Genomic DNA, 23,136 nt, shown 5'->3' on the forward strand with positions numbered 1-23,136 from the left:
TTTCCCCTCTTTCTTTCTTTCTTTCTCTCTGTTCTTTCTTTCTTTTCTCTTTCTTTCTCTATGTCCCGTCTTTCCCCTCTTTCTTTCGCTCTGTTCTTTCTTTCCCCTCTTTCTTTCTTTCTCTTTGTTCTTTCTTTCTTTTCTCTTTCTTTCTCTATGTCCCGTCTTTCCCCTCTTTCTTTCTCTCTATTGCTCTGTTCTCTCTTTCCCCTCTTTCTTTCTTTATTCTTTCTTTCTTTCCCCTCTTTCTTTCTTTATTCTTTCTTTCCCCTCTTTCTCTCTATCTCTTCTCTCTCTGTTCTTTCCCCTCTTTTTTTCTCTTTGTTCTTTCTTTCCCTCTCTTTCTTTCTCTCTCTAATCTTTCTTTTTTTCATTCTCTATTTTTCTTTCTCTCTCTGTTCTTTCCCCTCTTTCTTTCTCTCTGTTCTTTCTTTCTTTACTTCTTTCTTTCTCTTCTTTCCCTCTCCCTCTGTTCTTTTTTTCTGTCCCCTCTTTCTTTCTTTCTCTTTATGTTCTTTTTTTTAGTGGGGGATTTTTAATTAAAATATAGTAGAAAAGAGATCAGATTAGGCCATGATAGAGAGACAGCTAGAATTAATGTTACACTCTGATATTCTATGTGTCCGCGGTTCCTGCACAGGGTGTGCGAGCAATGACGGCCGCTGATTGGCTGCAGGGCTCACGTGGTCACTGTACCGCACGGCGCGGCCGTCTTCTCCTCATCTATTCTCTGCCATTCAATTCTCCCGCCTACATGAGATCACGTGGTTGCGATGGCGTCACTGCTGAGCCGGGTCACATGACCATGATGTCATCAAGTGTCCTTTAAGCCCTGGAAGGCAGCCTGTAGCGCGGTGGCCGCGGCAGCCGGCGGTATGGGCACCTGCTGAGAGGCGGATCCGACGGGGGTTTCTTTTTCTTTTTTTTCCCCTCCCCCTTTTTCTTTTTCCTCCTCTTCTCTTTCTCCGCTGCGGCATGTGGGACAGAGCAGGAGACTCCGGCAGAGGGGGATGAAGGCGGGCAGCCTGCCGACTGTGAGCGCACACAAAGCCTCCGTGACCGCAGGAGCAGCCGGTGCATTGCCCGAGCCGCAGCGCCCGTGAGCCGCTCCTGGGGAAGCAGTCGCCGGGCGGAGCACAGCCCGGGGAGGCCCCATCGCGGCCTGTGTCTCACCCGCCGCCGGGGACATGCAGCGGTGACCGGCGGGGAAGATGGGAATGCGGAGCCCGCACGGAGGGAGGAGAAGACACCGCCGCTGCCCGCCTCCCACCAGCTCTCCTCAGCACCAGCCCCGGGCGGCTCCTGGGAGCCCGGCTACTGTCCCCAGGGGCCCGGAGGGGCCACAGCGCTCTTCCCTCTGAGGACCCCGAGGCCAGCCGCCGCCGACCCTGTGTGACCCTGCTGTACGGTGTCGTCTGCTTGTCTTTATTTTGGTGATTTGCCCCCACCCCTGAGGCACTTGTTCAATGGAAGTATGTTACCAGCTGCCGGTGCTGCCCCTGGACAGGCCGGTCCCCAAGCACGTCCTGAGCCGCCGCGGCGCCATCAGCTTCAGCTCCAGCTCTGCTCTGTTCGGATGTCCCAACCCCAGGCAGCTTTCTCAGGTAAGATGGCAGCCGCCCACCGCACTGACAGACCCCCGACTATGGCCGGTCTCCCTGCAGCGGAAACAGTCAGCAAGGCTATACGCTGCCCGTTGTGTGCAGGTCGGGTTCTGTCCCTCCTTCCTCGTCGCCTAGGAAACTGCTGTTTATGGATCTCATTTAGAGTTGATCCGAATCGACTTGCAGGATCGTGGTCCATCGGTGAAGATCCCTGAGGACATCCTCTTACCTGACGTCATCTGTGGCTCTTTTGGTTAGCTGGCCTGGCACGGCGTCACACCACAACAATGGCGCTGCGTCCGGCCCACGTAATCAATGGCGTCTGGTAAGGGAGAGCGCTCAGGGTTCCCAGTTGGAGGACGTGTAAGTCGATTCACATCGTCTTTGCTCATAAGTGTGAGCCGTGCTCTCCTGTTACACTGTAACTTCTCTTTGGCTATGTTGTTTCTCAGAAAGCTGGGTGGCCCCCAGACTCCTGAATTTGGCCAGTCATATAGGTTTCACCACTTTGGCTTGGAGTAGTAATGGTGGACACACTGGTAACCCAACGTCTTGCTGCCTGACCTGGTAGGAGGACTCTGATGGGTTCTCTTTGTATGTGGCACCATTTCCCGCGGCCGCTCTGGTACCAGGTAGACCACTGGTGGATGTCGTCCAGCTCATAGTGGATTGAACTGTTGTCTTGCATCACTGGAGGGTTAGTCGCCCCACACATTATAGTACGGTCATGTGAACTCGGACAGTCCAAACATCATGTGTATGGGGCCGCACGTCTCTTCCTTATGGCTGGTGTTGGGGGAGAGAAGGGTCGAGCATGTCACACTTCAGCACACAATCTTGTTGTTTATAGAGATGAGCCACCAACAGACACATGAACGCTCCGACATATAGACACCGTATGGGTGTGAGGCATCTTGTCATGTCTGGCTGGCTCCAAGCAGAGATTGCAAAACGGTCTATATTAGGATCTTCATCATCCCCATCCATACAGAACCACCACATACATAATCATCACTGTCCCCATTGAGGCTCACAATTTCAATTCCCTATCGGTATGTCTGGAGTGTGGGAGGAAACTTGGGTGAACCTACCCCAAAGCAACTGTACAAACCATAGAGCCACAGTGCTATCCCTCATTTTGTCGTCATTATTGGCTAAGTATCCTTTTAAATATTTTATAGACCTCGTTCATTAGTGTATTTGTGGAAATCCTGGTTCTGAGACGCCCACTGATCGCAGAAACCAAGGTGCAGCTGTGCTCAGTAGATAGTCTTGGTCTGTTCACCTGTCTGCTCCTTGCATTGAGATTGTAGAAAGTCTCTGGAATTGGATCCCCTCTAAAGGCCCCATCTCTCATACCGAGATCGCACATGCAAGAGCGATCTCGCTACATGTGACGCATAGCGGCGACCGAACACCCCCCCAGCTGGATATCACTGATCGTGCTTGAGGCTATGTGCCCACGCTAGCGTTTTTAAACGCTCAGGAAAAGGATCCCCTTCCCAGAAAACGCGCGTCTTTTTCCATGCGTTTTTGACGCGTTTTTTGACACGCGATTTCTGGGATCATTGGGGATGGCTAAAAACGCTCAGCAATGTGGGAATTAATGAGCATGCTGCGTTTTTAGCCGCTAAACGATTCCTGAGCGGTTAAAAACGCATGCATTGGCACAAAAAGCCAAAAACGCATGCTAATTAATTTGATGCATCTTTTAAGCGTTTCTGCAGCGTCTGAGCCGGCTCAAACGCTGCGGAAACGCTTAACAAAACGCATCGTGGGCACACAGCCTGAATGTCCTGGGCCTTTTTTTTTTTTTTTTTTTTTTTTTTTTTATCGGCGTCCCGCTGGCCAGCGCGCATCGCTGTGTTTGACACCGAGCGAACTCATTGGCGACGCAGAACTCAGGGACGCAGGCTGGAATCGTTCAGAATAGCTGCTGCGTGATAACGCACCAGTGATCCTTAGGCCAGGTTAACATAGCGTTAACAGCCCATTCAACGCCTAGCGTTGACTGGCTGCGTTAACACTATAGCATATCGTGATATGCGTTATGCTATGCCGCTAGTACTATAATAATAATAATACATTTTATTTTTATAGCGCCGACATATTCCGCAGCACTTTACATTTCAGAGGGGATTTGTACAGACAATAGACATTACAGCATAACAATAATTACATACAGTAGATTATAACAAATAACAAGAGGAGTGAGGGCCCTGCTCGCAAGCTTACAGTCTATGAGGAAAGAGGTAGACACGAAAGGTGGGTGGTAACAGTTGCTCTGATTGTATGGACCAGCCATAATGTTAAGTGTGTAACAGTACAGACATAGAGGGCTAATGGATGCATAAAGCATGTGGGAACATGATGCTGGGAACCTGGTTATGGTAAAACTTTTGGCTCTGCCACACAGGGATAGGTTAGGTTAATGTGTTGAGGCGATAGGCCAGTCTGAATAAATGCGTTTTCAGGACACGCTTAAAATTGTGGGGATTGGGGACTAATCGTATTGACCTGGGAAGTGCATTCCAAAGAATTGGCGCGGCACGTGTAAAGTCTTGGAGACGGGAGTGGGAGGTTCTGACTATTGAGGATACTAACCTCAGGTCATCAGCAGAACGGAGGGCGCGGGTAGGGTGGTATACTGAAACAAGGGAGGAGATGTAGGGTGGTGCTGAGCCATGGAGGGCTTTGTGGGTGAGGGTAATAAGTTTATACTGAATTCTGGAGTGGATGGGTAGCCAGTGTAATGACTGGCACAAGGTAGAGGCATCGGTGTAACGATTGGTGAGGAATATGATCCTGGCTGCAGCATTCAAGACAGATTGGAGAGGGGAGAGTTTGGTAAGAGGGAGACCGATTAGAAGAGAGTTACAATAGTCGAGACGAGAATGAATAAGAGAAACAGTAAGAGTTTTTGCAGAGTCAAAAGTAAGAAAAGGTCGAATTCTAGAAATGTTTTTGAGGTGCAGATGACAAGAGCGAGCCAGTGATCGAATGTGGGGGGCAAAGGAAAGCTCGGAATCAAGTATGACCCCAAGACAGCGGGCATGTTGCTGGGGAGTAATAGTTGAACCACACACAGAAATAGCAATGTCGGGTATAGGTGCATTAGTAGCGGGAGGAAACACCAGGAGTTCAGTCTTTGACAGGTTCAGTTTCAGATATAGTGAGGACATGATATTAGACACAGCGTTTAGACAATCGCCAGTGTTTTCTAGAAAGGCTGGCGTGATGTCAGGAGAAGAAGCGTATAATTGGGTGTCATCAGCATAGAGATGGTACTGGAAACCAAATCTACTGATTGTTTGACCAATAGGGGCAGTGTACAAGGAGAAGAGGAGGGGGCCTAGAACCGATCCTTGAGGAACCCCAACAGTAAGGGGAAGGTGAGAGGAGGAGGAACCGGCAAAAGAAACAGTAAAGGAGCGGTCGGAGAGATAGGAGGAGAACCAGGAGAGAACGGTGTCCTTGAGGCCAATGGAATGGAGCATAGTGAGGAGGAGCTGATGATCCACAGTGTCGAATGCTGCAGAGAGATCCAAGAGAATTAGCATGGAGTAATGACCATTTGATTTAGCTGTTAGCAGATCATAGTACTGATGATTCATCAGCGCTAGTGGTGACGGACCTTCAGACGCTGCAGCCCGCATTTGAGGCTCCGTCAGTGAATGACGGCACATCGTGAACGCGTGCCGATTTACGGCATGCGTCGCCATGCACCACATAATGGGGGTCAATGGCAGCGTTAACGGACTGCGTTATACTGCGGTGTAACGCAGTCCGTTAAACGGACTGGCAAACGCAGTGTACCCTAGCCTTACCAGGTCGTATCATTGTCGGGATCACTAGTGCGTCGTTGAAGAAGAGATCTGCCTGTTTGGCAGCTTACTAGCGACGCACCAGCGATCCTTACCTGTTAGGTGTTTGGGTTCTGCGTCGGCTCTGCAGGAATCCAGAGCCTCACATTCTGCGGTCTCCTGCTGTCTATCTACTGCAGAGAAGATTACTTTGCAGAAGACCGCTCCAGAGACTAAGTTCCTCTGTGCTCCTACTGGGCATGCTCATGAGACGATTTCCCATTGGAGATCGGGAGTCATGTGCCCAGGTCCTGCTCCTGATCTCATTGGTCCATCTCGGAGATCTGGAAGGTCCCGCACGGCTATAAAAAGCGCGCATGACTGTTCGGCCATGTGCTAGTATAGACTTTTCAAGCTAATGTGTGAATGGTGACGGATGTATGACTCTGGTGACTGACTAATTTGAAACCTCTTCCCTATGATATTATGCATGTGGATAGGGAATTAGTTTAGCAGTCAGCGCCAGTCAGTGGCAAGCCTTAGGCCACTGTGCTCACCGCACCTCTACTCTAGCGTCCGACATTGCGCTTGCTTCCTAGCTTTGTCGACTAGCGGCAGTGTCCTACGCCGCGCTGCAGTTGCAGCCCCCCTTGGCGTCCACAGTAGTGATGCCGCAGACACGGTAGGTCTAGATGGATGCAGCTCCTCTGTCTTGGGTCCTGCTCCTGTGACCAGATACCGTGTGAGCATTTCCCTGTGGCCTGTGACACTAACAGGCTCAGCGTTTTTGTATGTTTATGTTGCGGTGCCTCTGTGTGTGAACAGAGCCCACTTTGTGCACTTTGGGTGAAGTTGAACCCGTGCGCATTATACCGCCATATTTCTGGTTTATCATTACCTAGCAGCGGTGTAACACCTACTGCACGGTGGACCCTGGGTGGCGAACGCACTTTATTAATTTTTTATTTAGTGCGTTCCGCCGTTCCTAACACCAGGTCGTTTCGTTGTCGGGATCGCTGGTGCGTCGCTATGTGGAACGGGACACTAAATGTTTAGTTGCCGTCCTTCCCGCCCAGTTCTGCTTACCGGTGCCTTCACTACATTATAGGTATATAGTATAGCTTCTAGTTTCCCTTTTTTTTTTTTTTTTTTTTCTTGTCCTTTTGGTATATACAGTATTTTAACTAATTTGTTTGCTAACATATTCTGTAGTGTAAGGCTAAGCTCACATGTCCAGTAATTGTCCTTTATAACGAATCCAGCAGCAATCAGTTGACAAGTTGTATAGACAAAACTTTTTTTGTCCACCTGAAAAACTGATTAAGGCTGTGTGCCCACGATGCATTTTTGTCGCGATTTTCTGCGCGAAACCGTTTAAAAATCTTGTACAGAACGCCCCCCATGCATTCCTATGGCATTCTGCACATGCGGTGCTAATGCTGCGCTTTTTTCCGCGGCGGAATCGCATCGTGGAAAAAATCGCAGCATGCTCATTCTTTTGTGCGGAATCGCAAAGAATTGCCGCGATTCCGCACCCATAGGAATGCATGAGAATCGCTTACTTCCCGCATGTGGCTATGCCCACCATGCGGGAAGTTAAGCATCTCATGTGCGGTTGGTACCCACGGTGTGGAGGAGAGGAGACTGTCCTCCAGGCCCTGGGTACCATACCCCTGTAAAAAAAAGAATAAAAAATAAAAGATCGGGGTATATTTACCTTCCGGCGTCACACGCTACCATCCCGGGCCTCAGCGTTCCCAGTAATGCCTTGCGGCAAGGTCCGGTGATGACGTAGTCTCGTGTGACTCTAGCGATCTCGTGAGACCGCTATAGTAACGCGAGACCAACGTCATCACAGGTCTCGCAAGGGATCACTGAGAACGCTGAGGCCCGGGATGGCAGCGCGGGACGTCGGAAAGTAAAAGTAAATATACCCCGATTTTTATTTATTTATTTTTTTTAACATTTTATCTTTTACTATTGATGCCGCATAGGCGGCCTCATTAGTAAAAAGCTGCTCACACTCGTCAAACACTGTTTGACGAGTGTGACCAACCTGTCAATCACTTTCCAAGCGATGCTTCAAATCGCTTGGAAAGTGCTTGAGAAAATCGCAGTGAAATCGTGCAAAAAAAACGCGCGATTTCTGTGAAGGAGTCCGGTTTTCATTGTGCTTTTTAAAACGCTACGTGGGCCCATAACCTTAAACTGGATCTGTTTTTTAACACTGAAGTCTATGGAAAATGGATCCGTTAAATATCCATCCATGTTTCTCCCATTTGAAAAGTATCCATTTTTTTCCACTACTGGAGATGGAAAAATATTTAACAGATAGTCCACAACATGGGAACTTTCAAGTAATCATGTGCATTTGCAACTGATCCAGTAAGCAAAAAACGGATCCTTATCAAATGTGAGAAATGGATGGCTATTTAATGTATCCATTTTCCATGGACTTTCATATTTAAAAAAACAAAAACGATTCAGTTGAAGAAAAAAAAAAAAAGGGGCACTTTTTTTTTTTTTTTTTGGTCATACAATAATGTTGTATCTTCACAACTTTTTTGGCAACTGATTGCTGCTTGATCCGTTCTAACTAATGATTACTGGATGTGTGAACACAGCCTAAAGGTACTGTCACACTTAGCGATGCACCAGCGATATGACGCGGTCAGGATCGCTGGTGCATCGCTAAGTGGTCGCTAGTGAGCTGCCACACGGGCAGATCTCACCAGCGACATAGCAGGGGTCGCCGGTCGTTACTTACCTGTCAGACGAGGCGATCCTGACGACCGCCCGCGTCCATGCGTCACTCGTCGGCGCCATAGGAAGCTGACGACGAGAAACGGCCCAGGACGTTCTCGCGCGATCAGCGGGGGAGCCGGTCGGAGGTAAGTATCAGACATAGCGATATCGCTAGCAATATCGCAATAACGTCACAAAATCCAGTGACGTTATAGCGATATTGCTAGCGATATCGCTTAGTGTGACAGGCCCTTAAGAGTCTCTGTTGGCTAATTACATAAAATGGAAAAATCAACACGTGTCCTGGCATTCTGGTCCTGACTGTTTGCTCAGCTGCCCTCTTCTCACAAAGGTCAGTTAAATTTTAATCATTTGGCAAGTAATCTCTGTAGAAGTGTTTGGTTTCATGTGCCCTGGCTGTTTGGTGCAATGTTTTGGTGCTTTTTTTTTTTTTTTTTTTTTTTCTTCTCCCCCTCTTCTTTTTATGACTTGGATCGGATCCAGCAGGGAAGAGTTGTAAAGCTTTTGTCTGTTCCCCTCGGTTAAAGTCCAGATTTTGAGAGAAAATGGAAAACAAATCAAGTTCCAACAAAGAAGTTACATTGACCTACCTCTTAAGGCCCCGTCTCACTTAATGAGATTGTTAGCGAGATCGCTGAAACGTCACAGATTTTGTGACACTACAGCGACCTCACCAGCGATCTTGCTACATGTGACACATAGTGGCGATCACCCCCCCCCCCTCTGGATATCACTGATCGTGCTTGAATGTCCTATGCCATTTTTTTGACCGTTGGCGCACCGCTGGCCAGCATGCATCGCTGTGTTTGACGCCAACGAGCGACCTTGTTGGCGACGCAGAACTCAGGGACGCAGGTGTGAGTCGTCAGAATAGCTGCTGTGTGACAAGGTCCCAACGACCGCCGAGGTCGTTATACGGGTCGCCGCATCGTTGCTGCGTCTTTGAATAGATCTGCCTGTTTGACATCTTACTAGCGATCATGTAGCGACGTACCAGCGATCCTTACCAGGTCGTATTGTTGTGGGGATCGCTGGAGCGTCGCTTGGTGAAACGGGACCCTTATTCACTTGCCAATATTAACAGAGATTGGCTATTGTATAGATGATAACAAATGTGTTAAATATACATACAAATAACTTTCTTATCTCCCTTTTTCAAGGCCTGCACCAGTTTCTGTGTTTGAAAAGCCATATATCTTGTTTGGCCAATATTTCCTCTTGTTGGAGGGGCATTTGGCCATACACTACATTGCCTCCTCAAATTAAAAGGAGCATATTTTCATTGGGTTTGTCCCATTCTGGTCAAATGGCCTTTCACCTCTAGTCTCTCGTATCAGATGGGTGAGGGTCGACAACCGGCACCTCATCTACAAGTTATTAGCAGGTCCTGCGGATGGTGGACATAAACACTCTATGGAGCTGGAGGAAAACTGATCTGGACACTGCTGCTTAATTCTTGGTGTTGCAGCTCTGCTCCCTTTCACTTCTGTAGGAGCTTTGCTGAACTGAAGATTGGCTGCTCCTCGACCTGCAAACGGGTGATTGGTGGGGGTGGCAGATGTCAGATCCCTGTCGTTCTGAAACTTATCACGTATCAAATGAGTAGATCCTGAACCAACCTCATTTAATTTTTTTTATTTTTTTTATTAAGTTCTATAGAGATGCTAGAAAAACAGCCACATCCATACATGCTGTGTGGAAAATGACCCTAAATAACTCCCCGTGTTGTGTGTTTGTTTTTTGCTATAATGGATTTTTTAACCTTGTGTTTGTTGCCAAAATATGCAATCTGTTGTGGGAATCCAATCTAATGGGAGTGCTTCATGACTATCAGACTAGGCTGGCATGCTTGGGTATTGTATTCAGTTAGGAACAGAAGTAGTCTTGGTTAAAAAAATGCACGTAGCCGGGTAAGGGTATGTTTCCACGGTCAGTATTGGAAGCGCTTTGGACGCAGCACATATCCGCCTCGTCCAAAGTGCTGCCGGCTTTTGTACGCGGGGTGATTCCGCATGTGTTCATTGAACCATGTGGAATCACCGCATCCTATACATTGTACGGGTGACTTTATGTTGCAGAGACTGAGCGTCTCCACAAGATAAATGGACATGCTGCAGTCTGGAAAGACGCACCGCACGCCCGCATTTACAGGGAAGCCGGAGGTGGTGTCCCTGCACGCATAGTGGAGATGGGATTTCATAAAATCCCCTCCATTATGCTGTAACATCTGGACGCTGCGGCTGTACGCAGCGTCCAACCTGCAGCAATTACTGGCCGAGGAAATATGCCCTAATTGGGCAAATCCATCATGGATCCTTTAAAACTGAAGCTGTGAGAACTGAGCTGCTTGGGTATTTTAGAGGAGGAAAATGGTACCAGACAGCAATACATTCTGCGTACAAGCAGAAGAGATGTTCTCCTGTGTTGCACCTATGGCAGGAGAGGCTTCGATGATCCTGCAGTGACTTCCATCCCTCCGCTGATGATTATCTGTCCTGGATGGGTGCTAGGCGCTAGTGAAGGATCAATGATGGCTCTGGCACAGGAGGATGGTGCCCTGGCCCGAGTCCTTTCTGTAAATGTAACATTACACTTCTCGCTGTGTAAATAATTGCTCATTTCAGTTCCTTTCGGAACAGTAATGGTAAATAGTTGCAGTTGACATGTGGGTGCAGTCTGTGACTGCTCTTAGCTATCTGTAGTTCTAGATCCACATCCGCACAATACTTTGTCGGAAATGGAGGACCACGTCTGGCTACTTTTTCGCAATGCAAAACTAATCGTACTGTAGAAAATATTCAGAATTTTCTGTCCTCAACATCCACTTTCTGACGATCAATCTGCTATGATCAGCGGGTTACCACTGATATATTTTTCTCTGGAGTAATCAAGGAGAATTCCATCAGCTGAAGGTTACAAAGTTCAGAAAACTGTTTATGGATTAGGAGGTTTTCCACCAAAGTTGTAATATCCATATATTGGTAGATTAGAAGTCTGAGCAGTAGGTGAACTTGGTTTGGCTGGTTTAATGCTGAATGAAGGGGGGAAAAAAAGCAAGTTTTTAGTGGGGTGTGCATATGTGATGGGCATACCGTTGAGGAAAATCTGCAGCATTTTAGAATATCAGGAAAAGTACCGTAGATACGACTGAAACAAATTATATATCCACACGGGCAACTATGACAAATTTTCAGCTAGGTATCCTGAAATCTGCAGCGAAATCCTATATTTCTTTAAAAAAAAAGTTATTCCTTAGAGGCTTTCCGTGCCAAAAATCTGCGACATTAATCAGCCATGTTTGACTTGTAGTTCATGTCAAGCAGATGTACTTCCCATGAATGGAAGTGCAGAGCATACAAAAGGCAACAGCAGAGATCAGTTGATCACTTTTCAGAAAGGTAAATTTTTATCTTGTGGCATTCTCGTTCGAGATGCTTTGAAAGAATAGTCTTCTCTGGCTGACCTGACTTTGATTACATGCTGGACTTTCTTTTTGGACAAGATCCAATTTCTGTAGGTTCACCCAATTGCTGGTCATGAAGAATTTGCAGACTGAGAATAACCCAGTGGTCCATTTTATACTTTGGTCCAAATGACAAACAGAGCATCATGAACAAGTATCCTTAAGATAATCTTGCAGTGTAAACAGGCTGCCGATCACCTGATAAACTAGTAAAGCGCTCTTTCATTGGGTGAAATATATACATTTTTGCACTGTAAAAAAGATCATTTTTCTCGGCAGTGCATAAGTACTTATTGCTGAGAACAGTGGCAGCCTATGTGCACCGAGCGATTTATTGGGTTATGTGCCCACGATCCGGAATCACAGTGTTTTGGATGCCGCCCAAGCTTTGGGTGACTTATCTGGAGTACCTGATCTCTATATGGAGAAGGGGTGATGATCGTGCAGATTGCGTGACTAATAAGAAATCCTTTTTCAATAACCTTGGCTTAATAAGTGTCCAGGATGTGACCCTTTCATGTGCATGGCACCACCAGCATCTGGGGTATTTCACACATCTCCCTGTATATACTAGCAGCGGTTTTGAGCGATTGGAACTATTGTCAAATTCCCCTTTTTTGTGTGTGTTGTTGTTGTGGGGTTTTTTTTTTTTATTTTTTTTTTTTGGGAGCAAAGCATTTAAAATTCTGTAATGATTTTCCACTTGTTTGCCTATGGTGTTTCTGTTCCAACCAAATGCATGTGATCACTGCAACCAGTCAGTGACTTTCAAGTAGCCTGTGACCATTGAGACCATTCGTGGGCTATTGATGTGTTGCTGCTAGAGTTGAGCGACTTTGGCCGGATCGGGTTTCGTGAAACTCGACTGAAACAACATGTAAGTCGGATGAAACTGGTCCGGCTAGGGCAAAAAAAAAAAGTCGGAGTTTCGTCCGAAACCCGACCCCCCCCCCCCCCCCCCCCCCCCCAAAGCAAGTCAATGGGGAATAAAAGTCGGCATTGAGTGGATGAATACTCCCATCCACCGCTCCTGCTCTCACTGTAATTAGCGGCAGCAGGTATCGGATGATGGGATCAGCTGACACCAGTGATCATAGCTGAGTGCTCACGCTGTCTTTTGAAAGCATGGGAACCGCGGCTCACTGACCAGTAGGGATGATATCACCGCCAATCAGAAGCGGTGCTTGCCGCGCTGTCATGCACATGACAGCATAGGCAAACAGTGGATGTTCAGGCCCACCATTCAATTTAATGGGGTCCGGGTACTGTTCTGGTACCCAAGCTTTTTGTAACTGTTCGGCCGGACCTGAGCATCCAGGTGTCCACCCATCTCTTGTCAGCAGCCAAGCCATCTCAGGTCAACATACGTGGGTGTCAGTGACTACAGCATGTCCCGTTAGAGCATACAAGCAGCACTATGCTCCTATAGCTCTCCTATTGTGTGCTGACGACGACATCCACGCAGTCATTCAGATGAAAAGACTAAAATAACACGTGCAGACAGGGAGGGGGATGTGGCGCTTTAGCACATTTCTGCCAACATTTTGCTCTCTCTATACTTGATGTTTTTAATTTTCAATAAAGAGAAGGATGTTAAAATAGAGCTTGCGTCAGCAATCAGGAAAAATCTGTACCAGAGACACCGGTGTCCTCCCCCACAATGATGTACTTCAGAGTTTCTTTCTTACAGAAGCTTATTAATTATACATTTCACAACCTAGAACTGGATTTCAAAACGTGCATTTGCTCTGACTTATGTTGTTCATCTGTGGGAAAAAGAATATTCTAAAACTGTGAAGAATCACCCAAAGCTAAAGGGTTTGTCAACTTAGCACCTCTTTTAAACATCGTTCCAAGTTATTATGCAAATGCCATGTTCCTCTGATGTTCTTAAATGGTCAATGCAAAAAAGTCAGTATAATGTTCAAATCAATTGTTGAGTATAATCATAGATGATGTTTTGTTTGACACTACAAAAAAGGTTCTCAATAGGATTCACTGAGGTCAGGGGAGGATGGTGGACACACCGCGAGTTTCTCTTATTTTATGCCCATAGCAGCCAAATACTCAGAAGTATTCTTTGCAGCACGAGATGGTGCAATGGCCATTCATGAAAAGGATACCGATGGCACTTTTATTTATTTATTTATTTTTTTTGGACCACGGAATAAAGTGATATATATTTTTCCGAGGTCACTTTCACACCTTCAGGGACCCTAAAGGGGCTTACCAGCTCTCTCCCCATGATTTCCTCCCAAAAACATGACTGTCACCTACTTGTTGATGTCGCAACCAGCAAGGGACATGGTGGCAATCCACCAACCATACAGCTAGACCTTACAGGGATGCACAGAGCTCAGTAAACAAGACTATTTTTAAAAACAGTCTTCATGCATGTCTTGGCCCACTGCACCCGTTTGCTTGTGAACATTGTTTAGGGTTGGCCGAATGGTAGTTTCTGCACAACTGCAAGCCTCAGGGGGATCCTACACTTTGACATTGGCGGGACTCCAGAGGGTGCAGCAGCTTTGAATATCCGTTTGCTGCTTAACGGTATTTTAGCAGCTACTTTCTTAATCCGATGAATTCATCTGGCAGAAACCTTCCTCATTATGCCTTTATCTGCACAAACCCATCTGAGGTCTGTATCAGCCACAAATTTCACAGTAAAATGTTCATACTTAAAGCTATGTGCGCATACTGCAGACTTGCTTGCAGAAATTTCTGCATCTCTTGGCAGAAAACGCAGTGGAAAATTCATGCGTTTTTGTTGCAGATTTTCATGCAGTTTTGTAAGTGTTAAATTCATAGAGCTAAATAATATAATCTTAAATAAAAAGGAAAAAAATTGTGATGTCATTTCCTTCTTCAAGCTCTTATTTTTCATTCTCCATTGAAGACCATTATATCATTACATACCATGTCCAAATATAATGTTTACACACAAAACAAATACTGTATATACTCGCGTATAAGCCGAGATTGTCAGCCCATTTTTGGAGCTGAAAGTCCCCCTCTCGGCTTATACGCGAGTCATATACCGGGGATCGGCGCGGAGGGGGAGCAGGGGGTGTCAGATCATAATTGCCTCTCCGGCGCGTCTCTGCAGCCTTCCTTCAGAGGTCACGTGGTACCGCTCATTAAAGTCATGATATTCGCATATTCATGACTAACGAGCGGTACCAAGTGACCGCTGAATGAAGGAAGAGCTGCCGGAGACGCAGAGGCTGCAGAGACCGTGCCAGGAGGGAGTAAAGTATATGCGATATTCACCTGTCCCCGGTCCACTGCTGCGCACCGCTCTGTTCTCTGCGTCCTCTGTCAGTGACGTTCAGGCAGCAGAGGGCGCGATGGCGTAGTTAGTGCGTGCCGTGCCCTCTGCTGCCTGAACGTCACTGTCAGAGGACCCGGAAGACAGAGCGGGCGCAGCGATGGACCGGGGACAGGTGAATATCGCATATACTTTTTTTTTTTTTTTTTTTTTTTAATTTGCGGCAGCATATCGGGCATAACCTTTATGGAGCAGCATATGGGGCATATTCTATGGAGCATCTTATGGGGCCATTATTAGCCTTTGTGCAGCATTATATGGGGCGTATTTTGTATGGAGCATCTTATGGGGCCATCATGAACTGTATGGAGCATTATATGTGGCTCCTGATTAAATGTGGATATTCAAAAACATTTAACCTACTGATGTCTCAATTAAATTTTACTTTTATTAGTATCTATTTTTATTTTTGAAATTTACCAGTAGCTCCTGCATTTTCCACCCTAGGCTTATACGCGAGACAACAAGTTTTCCCAGTTTTTTGTGGCAAAATTAGGGGGGGTCGGCTTATACACGAGTATATACGGTAAGTGAAAATATAATACAATTACAAAATAACAAAATAAAATTATATATATCCTCCTGTCAGTGTATCACTGCACTGTCGTGTGAGAGTTCACCAGCTCCAGTGCTCTCACTTGCGACACCACTGCGTGGGAAAGTTCTAACACAGCCGTAGTGCCGTGAGAGCATCGGACCTGATCAGCTGATGTGCTCCGGTGAACTCACGGCAGTTCAGGATACACTGGGGGAGCGATCACCTCATTACAGTGTCTCGCCGGTGGTCGGGTGACATTGATGTCGGACACTTGGTATTATATGGACTACGGTGGACAGGGAGTATATGTTGGTTTAGTATGTTTGATTGCTTGCAGGAGATGCGGGCATCAGGGATTGGGTGTTCGGTGAGTATGTGTATTGTGATTGTGTAAATGTTTTGGTTGTGTTTTTTTTTTATTTTTTATTTTTTTTTTTTTTTTTTTTTTTTTTTTACAATTTAACTCAGGCGCAGGATGATGAGACTATTCTCCCATCATCGGCTCATGCTGCCTCTGTGACAGAAGACATAGCCAGATGGGAGTAGTAGTCCCATCAGACTATGGGCTGTTCGTCGCATGGGTACACACGCGCACACACTCACTTCCTCCTTCTGACATCATTTCCTTTTCTGCAGGATTTTCGGCAGCAAATCTGCTAATCTTTTTACACCTGCAGCTTTGCTGCGAATGTGCCTGTCTCAATGGAAGCCATTTGGTGCAGAAACGCTGCAGATCCGCAAAAAGAATTGACATGCTGAGGAAAATAAAACGCTGCAAATAAGGACAGAATTTTTCGCAGCATGTGCACAGCAATTAAAGAATGCCATTGATTAACATTGCATCAGTAATCACTTGTGTTTTTTGGAGCATTTCCGCGCGGAAAAAAAAATGCTGTGGAAACGCAACAAATCCGTATCGTGTGCACATAGCCTAAGTTCTTGTGTTTCCATACCTTGTCCAAGGAATTGTGCTTTTTTGGCAGCAGATAGACATTTTTTTTTTCATACTGACCACTGTCCCTTTATGAGGTTATAACTCTGGAACGCTTCAATGGATCCCACTGATTCTGAGATTGTTTTTTTCGTGACATATTGTACTTCATAAATAAACGCAAGTCACGTAGTGGTGTAATTTCTTCAAACAAAGAAAACTGAAATTTGGCAAAAATTTTGCAATTTTCAAGCTTAATTTTTGTGCCCTTGAATCAGTCATATCACATAAACTAATTAATAACATTTACCACATGTCAACCTTGCATCTACACAATTTTGGAAACATAACTTTTTGTAGGGAGTTAAAAGGGTTAAAAGCCGACCGCGATTTTTCATTTTACCTACAATTTTTTTTTTAACCTCTTCGCGACCGCCCACAGTAGATAAACGTTGGCGCTTGCTGGGCTTTGTGCAGCGCCGACGTTTATCTACTGTCGGCGGTTTTGTGCCCCCCGGGACCCCCTCATACCTTATAACGCGGGGATCCCGGTGCACAATGCATGCTGGGACCCCCGACGTCATCGAGACCTGATTGGTTCAGGTCCTGATGACGTCGCGTCACAGCAGCCAATGAGAGAGCTCGCTGGGAAAGCTGCTTGTTTCCCGGCGATCTCCCTCATTATAACGCGACTTCTCCTCTGAGCTCATGCTGACAGATGAGCAGAGGTGAAGCAGCGTTACAGTGTGACTAGATCGCTGCCTGGCACAGCTGATCGCTGCCTGGCACAGCTGTGTCAGGCAGCGATCTTGTCACACAGTAACGTTGCTTCACCTCTGCTCATCTGTCAGTGTGAGATCAGAGGAGAAGTGGCGTTACTATGTGCCGGGCAGTGATCTTGTCACATAGTAACGCTGCTTCTCCTCTGATCATCTGCCAGTGTGAGATCAGAGAAGTGGCATTACTATGAGTCAAAAATACAAAAAATAAAAAACACAAAAATAAAAAAAAGTAAAGAAAAAAAAAGCAGGTAGGCAGGCTAGGGTTAGGGCTAGAGTTAGGGGTGTGTTGGGGTTAGGGTTGGAATTCGAATTGGGGGTTTCCACTGTTTAGGTACATCAGGGGCTCTGTAAATGCAATATGACGCCCGCAGACCATTCCATCAAAGTCTGCATTCCAGAACGTCACTACTTCCCTTCCGAGCCCCACCGTGTGCCCAAACAGTGGTCCCCCCCCCACATGTGGGGTACCAGCGTACTAAGGACAAATTGGACAACAACTCTTAGGGTCCAATTTCTCCTGTTACCCTTGTGAAAATAAAAATTGGGAGCTAAAAGATCATTTTTGTGGAAAAAAAATGATTTTATTATTTTCACGGCTCTACATTATAAACTTTAGTGAAACACTTGGGGGTTCAAAGTGCTCACCACACATCTAGATAAGTTCCTTTGGGGGGGTCTAGTTTCCAAAAAGGGGTCACTTGTGGAGGATTTCCACTGTTTAGGCACATCAGGGGCTCTGCAAACGCGACATGACACCCGCAGACCATTCCATCAAAGTCTGCATTCCAAAACGTCACTACTTCCCTTCCGATCCCCAGCGTGTGCCAAAACAGTAGTTTTCTTCCACATATGGGGTACCAGTGTACTCAGGACAAATTGGACAACAACTTTTGGGGTCCAATTTCTCCTGTTACCCTTGTGAAAATAAAAAATTGGGGGCTAAAAGATCATGTTTGTGGAACAAAAATGATTTTTTATTTTCATGGCTCTACGTTATAAACTTCTGTGAAGCACTTGGGGGTTCAAAGTGCTCACGGCACATCTAGATAAGTTCTTTAAGGGGTCTAGTTTCCAAAATGGGGTCACTTGTGGGGGTTTCCACTGTTTAGGCACATTGGGGGCTCTCCAAATGCGACATGGCGTCCTATCTCAATTCCAGCCAATTCTGCATTGAAAAAGTCAAACGGCACTCCTTCCTTTCTGAGCTCTGCCGTGTGCTCAAACAGTGGTTTAGCCCCACATACGGGGTAGCGGCGTATTTGGGAGAAATTGCACAAAAAATTTTGTGGTTCATTTTCTGTTTTTACACTTGTGAAAATAAAAAAAATGGTTCTGAAGTAAAATGTTTGTGAAAAAAAGTTAAATGTTTATTTTTTCCTTCCACATTCCATTCATTCATGTGAAGCACCTGAAGGGTTAATAAACTTCTTGAATGTGGTTTTGAGTACATTGAGAGGTGCAGTTTTTAGAATGGTGTCACTTTTGGGTATTTTCTGTCATATTGACCCCCCAAACTCACTTCAAATGTGAGGTGGTCCATAAAAAAAATGGTGTTGTAAATTTTGTTGTAAAAATGAGAAATCGCTGGTCAACTTTTAACCCTTATAACTTCCTAAAAAAAAAAAAAAAAAAATTGTTTCCAAAATTGTGCAGATGTAAAGTAGACATGTGGGAAATGTTATTTATTAACTATTTTGTGCGATATCACTCTCTGATTTAAGGGCATAAAAATTAAAAGTTTGGAAATTGCAAAATTTTCAAAATTTTTGCCAAATTTCGTTTTTTTTTTTTTTTTTTTTTTTTAACATATAAGCGCAGTTCATATCTAAGAAATTTTACCACTATCCTGAAGTACAATATGTCATGAGAAAACAATGTCAGAATCAGCAGGATCCGTTGAAGCGTTCTAGAGTTTTGGCCTCATAAAGTGACACTGGTCAGAATTGAAAAAATTGGCCTGGTCACGAAGGCAAAAACAGGCTCAGGCGCGAAAGGGTTAACGGCCCACCTCACATTTGAAGCGAGTTTGGATGGGGGGGGGGGGTCAGTATGACAGAAAATACCCAAAAGTGACACAATTCTAAAAACTGCACCCCTCAAGGTGCGCAAAACCACATTCAAGAAGTTTATTAACCCTCCAGGTGCTTCACAAGAACTAAAGAAATGTGGAAGGATAAAAAAAAAAAAAAAAAAAAAAAATTTTTTTACCTTTTTCACAAAAAATTTAATTTAGACCCAAAGTTTTTATTTTTGCAAGGGTAACAAGTGAAAATGGACCACAAAATTTGTTGGGCAATTTTTCCTGAGTACACCGATACCTCATATGTGGGGGAAAGCCACTGTTTGGGCGCATGTCAGGGCTCAGAAGGGAGGGGGAGCATCGTTTGATTTTTTTTTTTTTTTTTTTTTTTTTTTTACATTGCAGGAGCGGCTGATGAATACTTCCATCCGCCGCTCCTGCTCTCACTGTAATTGGTGGCAGCAGGTGTTTGATGATGGGATCTGTAGTCCCTTCAGCTGACCTCGGTGACCAGAGGTAAGCTTTAAACCGCCGATCACAGCTGAGCGCTCTCGCGGTCTTTTGACAGAGTGGGAACAGTGGCTCTCTGACCGGTGGGGATGATTTCACCGCCAGTCAGAAGTGATGTTTGCCGCGCTGCCATGCACACGACAAAGTGACAAACGCCCAGTGTTCGGGCAGCTGAACATTAATACAGATTCCTGGTGAAGTTCGTGTTCGGTGTCCGTGCCCGAACAGTAGGTGTTTGGTATGGATGCCAAACTTTACTGTTCTGATTCGCCCATCTCTACTGCTGACATTTCTGTGACTGTCCCAGTCATCTGCATCAAATCTGCCACCTGTGAATATAGCGCCTCCCATCTTCATATGATGCCGTCCTCTTCTTCCCTTCCTGTCGTGGCTCCGGCGCACTGCTCTACCCTGTTGAGGGCAGAGCAGAGTCCTGCAGTGCGCAGGTGTCGGGAGAGGTCTGGCCCCTCAACAGGGCAGAGCAGTACGCCGGAGCCACGTCAGGAAGGGAAGAAGAGGATGGCATCGTATGAAGATGGGAGGCGCTGGACCGGACCGCGACACCCACCGGACCGCCCCCTCCGGTGAGTATATTTTCTTTCAGGTTACATCGGGAGCTTATCAACAGCATTAGAGAATGCTGTAGATAAGCCCCTGATGTCAATGCCGGCAGCTAATACTCCAAAAAAAGTGACAGATTCCCTTTAAAGGAATGTGCACATTGCAGATTCATATTGTAGACCTCCAAACTTCAGGGGCACACGTATGGAAAACCTTAGGTTCCTCCAAGAACTTCACGCCCAAATACCCATTTACTGAGAGCTTTACGCAACCCTGGTGTTCTGTTCTCTCAAGTGGCTTCATTAGTTCTTCACCTGGAATGAAGGTATTCTAGGAGCTGCTGAGCACTTGTTGGCTGTTTTACATCACTCTGCTGTCCTACACATCCCATACCATCTCTGTTAGGTTGGGGGCAGGTGATTGTGGAGGTCATGCTATCTGACGCAGTGCTTTATCCTTCTTGGTCACATAGCCCTTATGTAACCTGGAAGTGTGTTTTGGGTCCTTGTTCTGTTGCATCATAAATGATGGTCCCATTTAGTGCAAACCAAATGGAATGGCATTGCATAATTGTGTGGTAGGGTAAGTGCCTTGAATTTAGAATAAATGGCCAACAATGTTAACAGGAAAAGCACCATCACACCTCATGCTTCTTATTGGGCACCACCATGTAGAAACCATCCTGTCAACTCTTGTGCATGTCACAAAGACATGGCAGTTGGTATCACAAAATTTTGCGAATCAGACCACAGTACAGATTACAATGTCCAGTCCTTGTGTTTGACCATAACAAGTTTAATCTATTTTTGTTGTCCTCAGTAGTTTGCAGCAATTCGACCATAAATGCCTGCTTCTCTCAGGGGGGATTTGGGGGATTACTTACCTTCAGGTCTTAAAATAATGAGTGGTTCTTGCCATATTCTGGCTTAATTTAATTGTGAAGTAGGGCTCAGCATGGTATGGAACTGTGACCATTAAGTGTGTTTGAGAGAGACAGTGTTGGTACAAACACTTTCTGAAGGCTGGAGAGTCCACAAATTAACTCTTAAGGCAGCATACATTCTCAGGAAGCCATTCCAGGTGACGACCTAATGAAGCTTCTTGATAGAATGCCAGGGGGGGAATAAAGCTGTCATTCGAGTAAAAGGGAGGTACTCTGGGGAATCTACTAAGGTTTAACATGTATTCTGGTTTGTGTCACACACTTTCCCCTTTGTTTGTTTCCATATATGTCCTTTTGTGGTTTTACTGCCTTCAGTCTGAATCTACGATGAGCACGTTCCAATAAGAACAAGGAAAACTATTGCTTGAACAAGTGTCCAAATGTTTGGCTGTTACTGTATGTCTGCCCTATGTGACAATATGCAAAAACAATCGGCTACGACATTAACAAAATAATCACGTTTAATTTGTATACCTAAAATGAAAAAAAATGGATAAATTAACGTGACAAACTTCAGTACAACAAATGTACTATAGTCATGCATTCACGTACGTTTGTCTTAATTATCTTGTCAGCTGTCCTTGGTCACATTCAGTTTTCACAAAATGTGGTGAGGCTTGCCATACTGGGCGTAGCATTCCCTTTTTTTTTTTTTTTTTTTTTTTTTTTTTTTTCTGTACAACGATGTTGCTAAATTTTAAGCTTTTCTGCACCAGAATTTCGGCAAAAACTGTCCATGTGTCCAGCATGTAACAACTGAAAGGCGCATACAAGCAAATACTGGATATTGCTTCATCGTAGGTTCTCTGACCAATTACTGCATGGTGTTCTGGGCAGTAAACCAGGGGCGGCTCCAGGTTTTTGTGGGCTCCTTGGGCGAAAGTCTCAGTGGACCGCTTTTAAAACACCACGATACATGATCCACAGATACAGCAGAGAACTATAGGTGATTAGATCAGCAACTCCTATTAGCACAACCAGAGCATGGTACAGCTCTCCTGCACTGTGGGATAATGCCACAGCGTGCCGCAACTCTACTGCACCGTGGGATAATGCCACAGCGTGCCGCAACTCTACTGCACCGTGGGATAATGCCACAGCGTGCCGCAACTCTACTGCACCGTGGGATAATGCCACAGTGTGCCGCAACTCTACTGCACCGTGGGATAATGCCACAGCGTGCTGCAACTCTCCTGCACCGTGGGATAATGCCACAGCATGCTACAACTCTCCTGCACCGTGGGATAATGCCACAGCATGCTACAACTCTCCTGCACTGTGGGATTATGGCGCAGCATGCTACAACTCTCCTGCACTGTGGGATTATGGCACAGCGTGCTACAACTCTCCTGCGCTGTGGGATTATGGCACAGCGTGCTACAACTCTCCTGCTCTGTGGGATTATGGCACAGCGTGCTACAACTCTCCTGTGCTGTGGGATTATGGCACAGCGTGCCACAACTCTCCTGTGCTGTGGGATTATGGCACAGCGTGCTACAACTCTCCTGTGCTGTGGGATTATGGCACAGCGTGCTACTACTCTCCTGTGCTGTGGGATAATGGCACAGCGTGCTACTACTCTCTTGTATCGTGGGATAATGTATGGAGTTGGGGAACATACCAGTAATTCAAGAGGAGCAGAAAACTCCAGCAATCCATAAAATGACTTTAGGCTTTATGGAAACCCCAACATTACTGGAAAATAATCTATAAATGCAGCTAAAAAGTGGTCTGTTTCATTCACTTTTATTTTGCATTGTGGTTTTAGCATACCCTGATGAGCATATTCATCATGGTGGATGTGGCCCAGCTGTAATTCACAGCCTCACTCCTGCTCCAAAGATGGAGATCAAAGAAAGCAGATTGTGGTATACAAGGAAGTGG

At 45.8% G+C, this 23,136-nt stretch overlaps 1 protein-coding gene across 1 annotated transcript in view; it reads left to right on the plus strand.

The window, feature by feature from the left end:
- Positions 1-769: 769 nt before the first annotated feature.
- The window catches only part of PDE7A (phosphodiesterase 7A), a 110,177-nt gene continuing 87,810 nt past the window's right edge, over positions 770-23,136 (plus strand). The window contains exon 1 of the mRNA XM_073583918.1: positions 770-1,604. Coding sequence (XP_073440019.1) covers positions 1,467-1,604 — 138 coding nt within the window. The 5' untranslated portion in view covers positions 770-1,466. The remainder of the gene's footprint in view (positions 1,605-23,136) is intronic.

This window comes from Dendrobates tinctorius, unplaced genomic scaffold, assembly GCF_039654945.1.
Source record: "Dendrobates tinctorius isolate UK_male_01 unplaced genomic scaffold, ASM3965494v1 ptg000082l, whole genome shotgun sequence".
NCBI classification, from domain to species: Eukaryota; Metazoa; Chordata; class Amphibia; order Anura; family Dendrobatidae; genus Dendrobates; species Dendrobates tinctorius.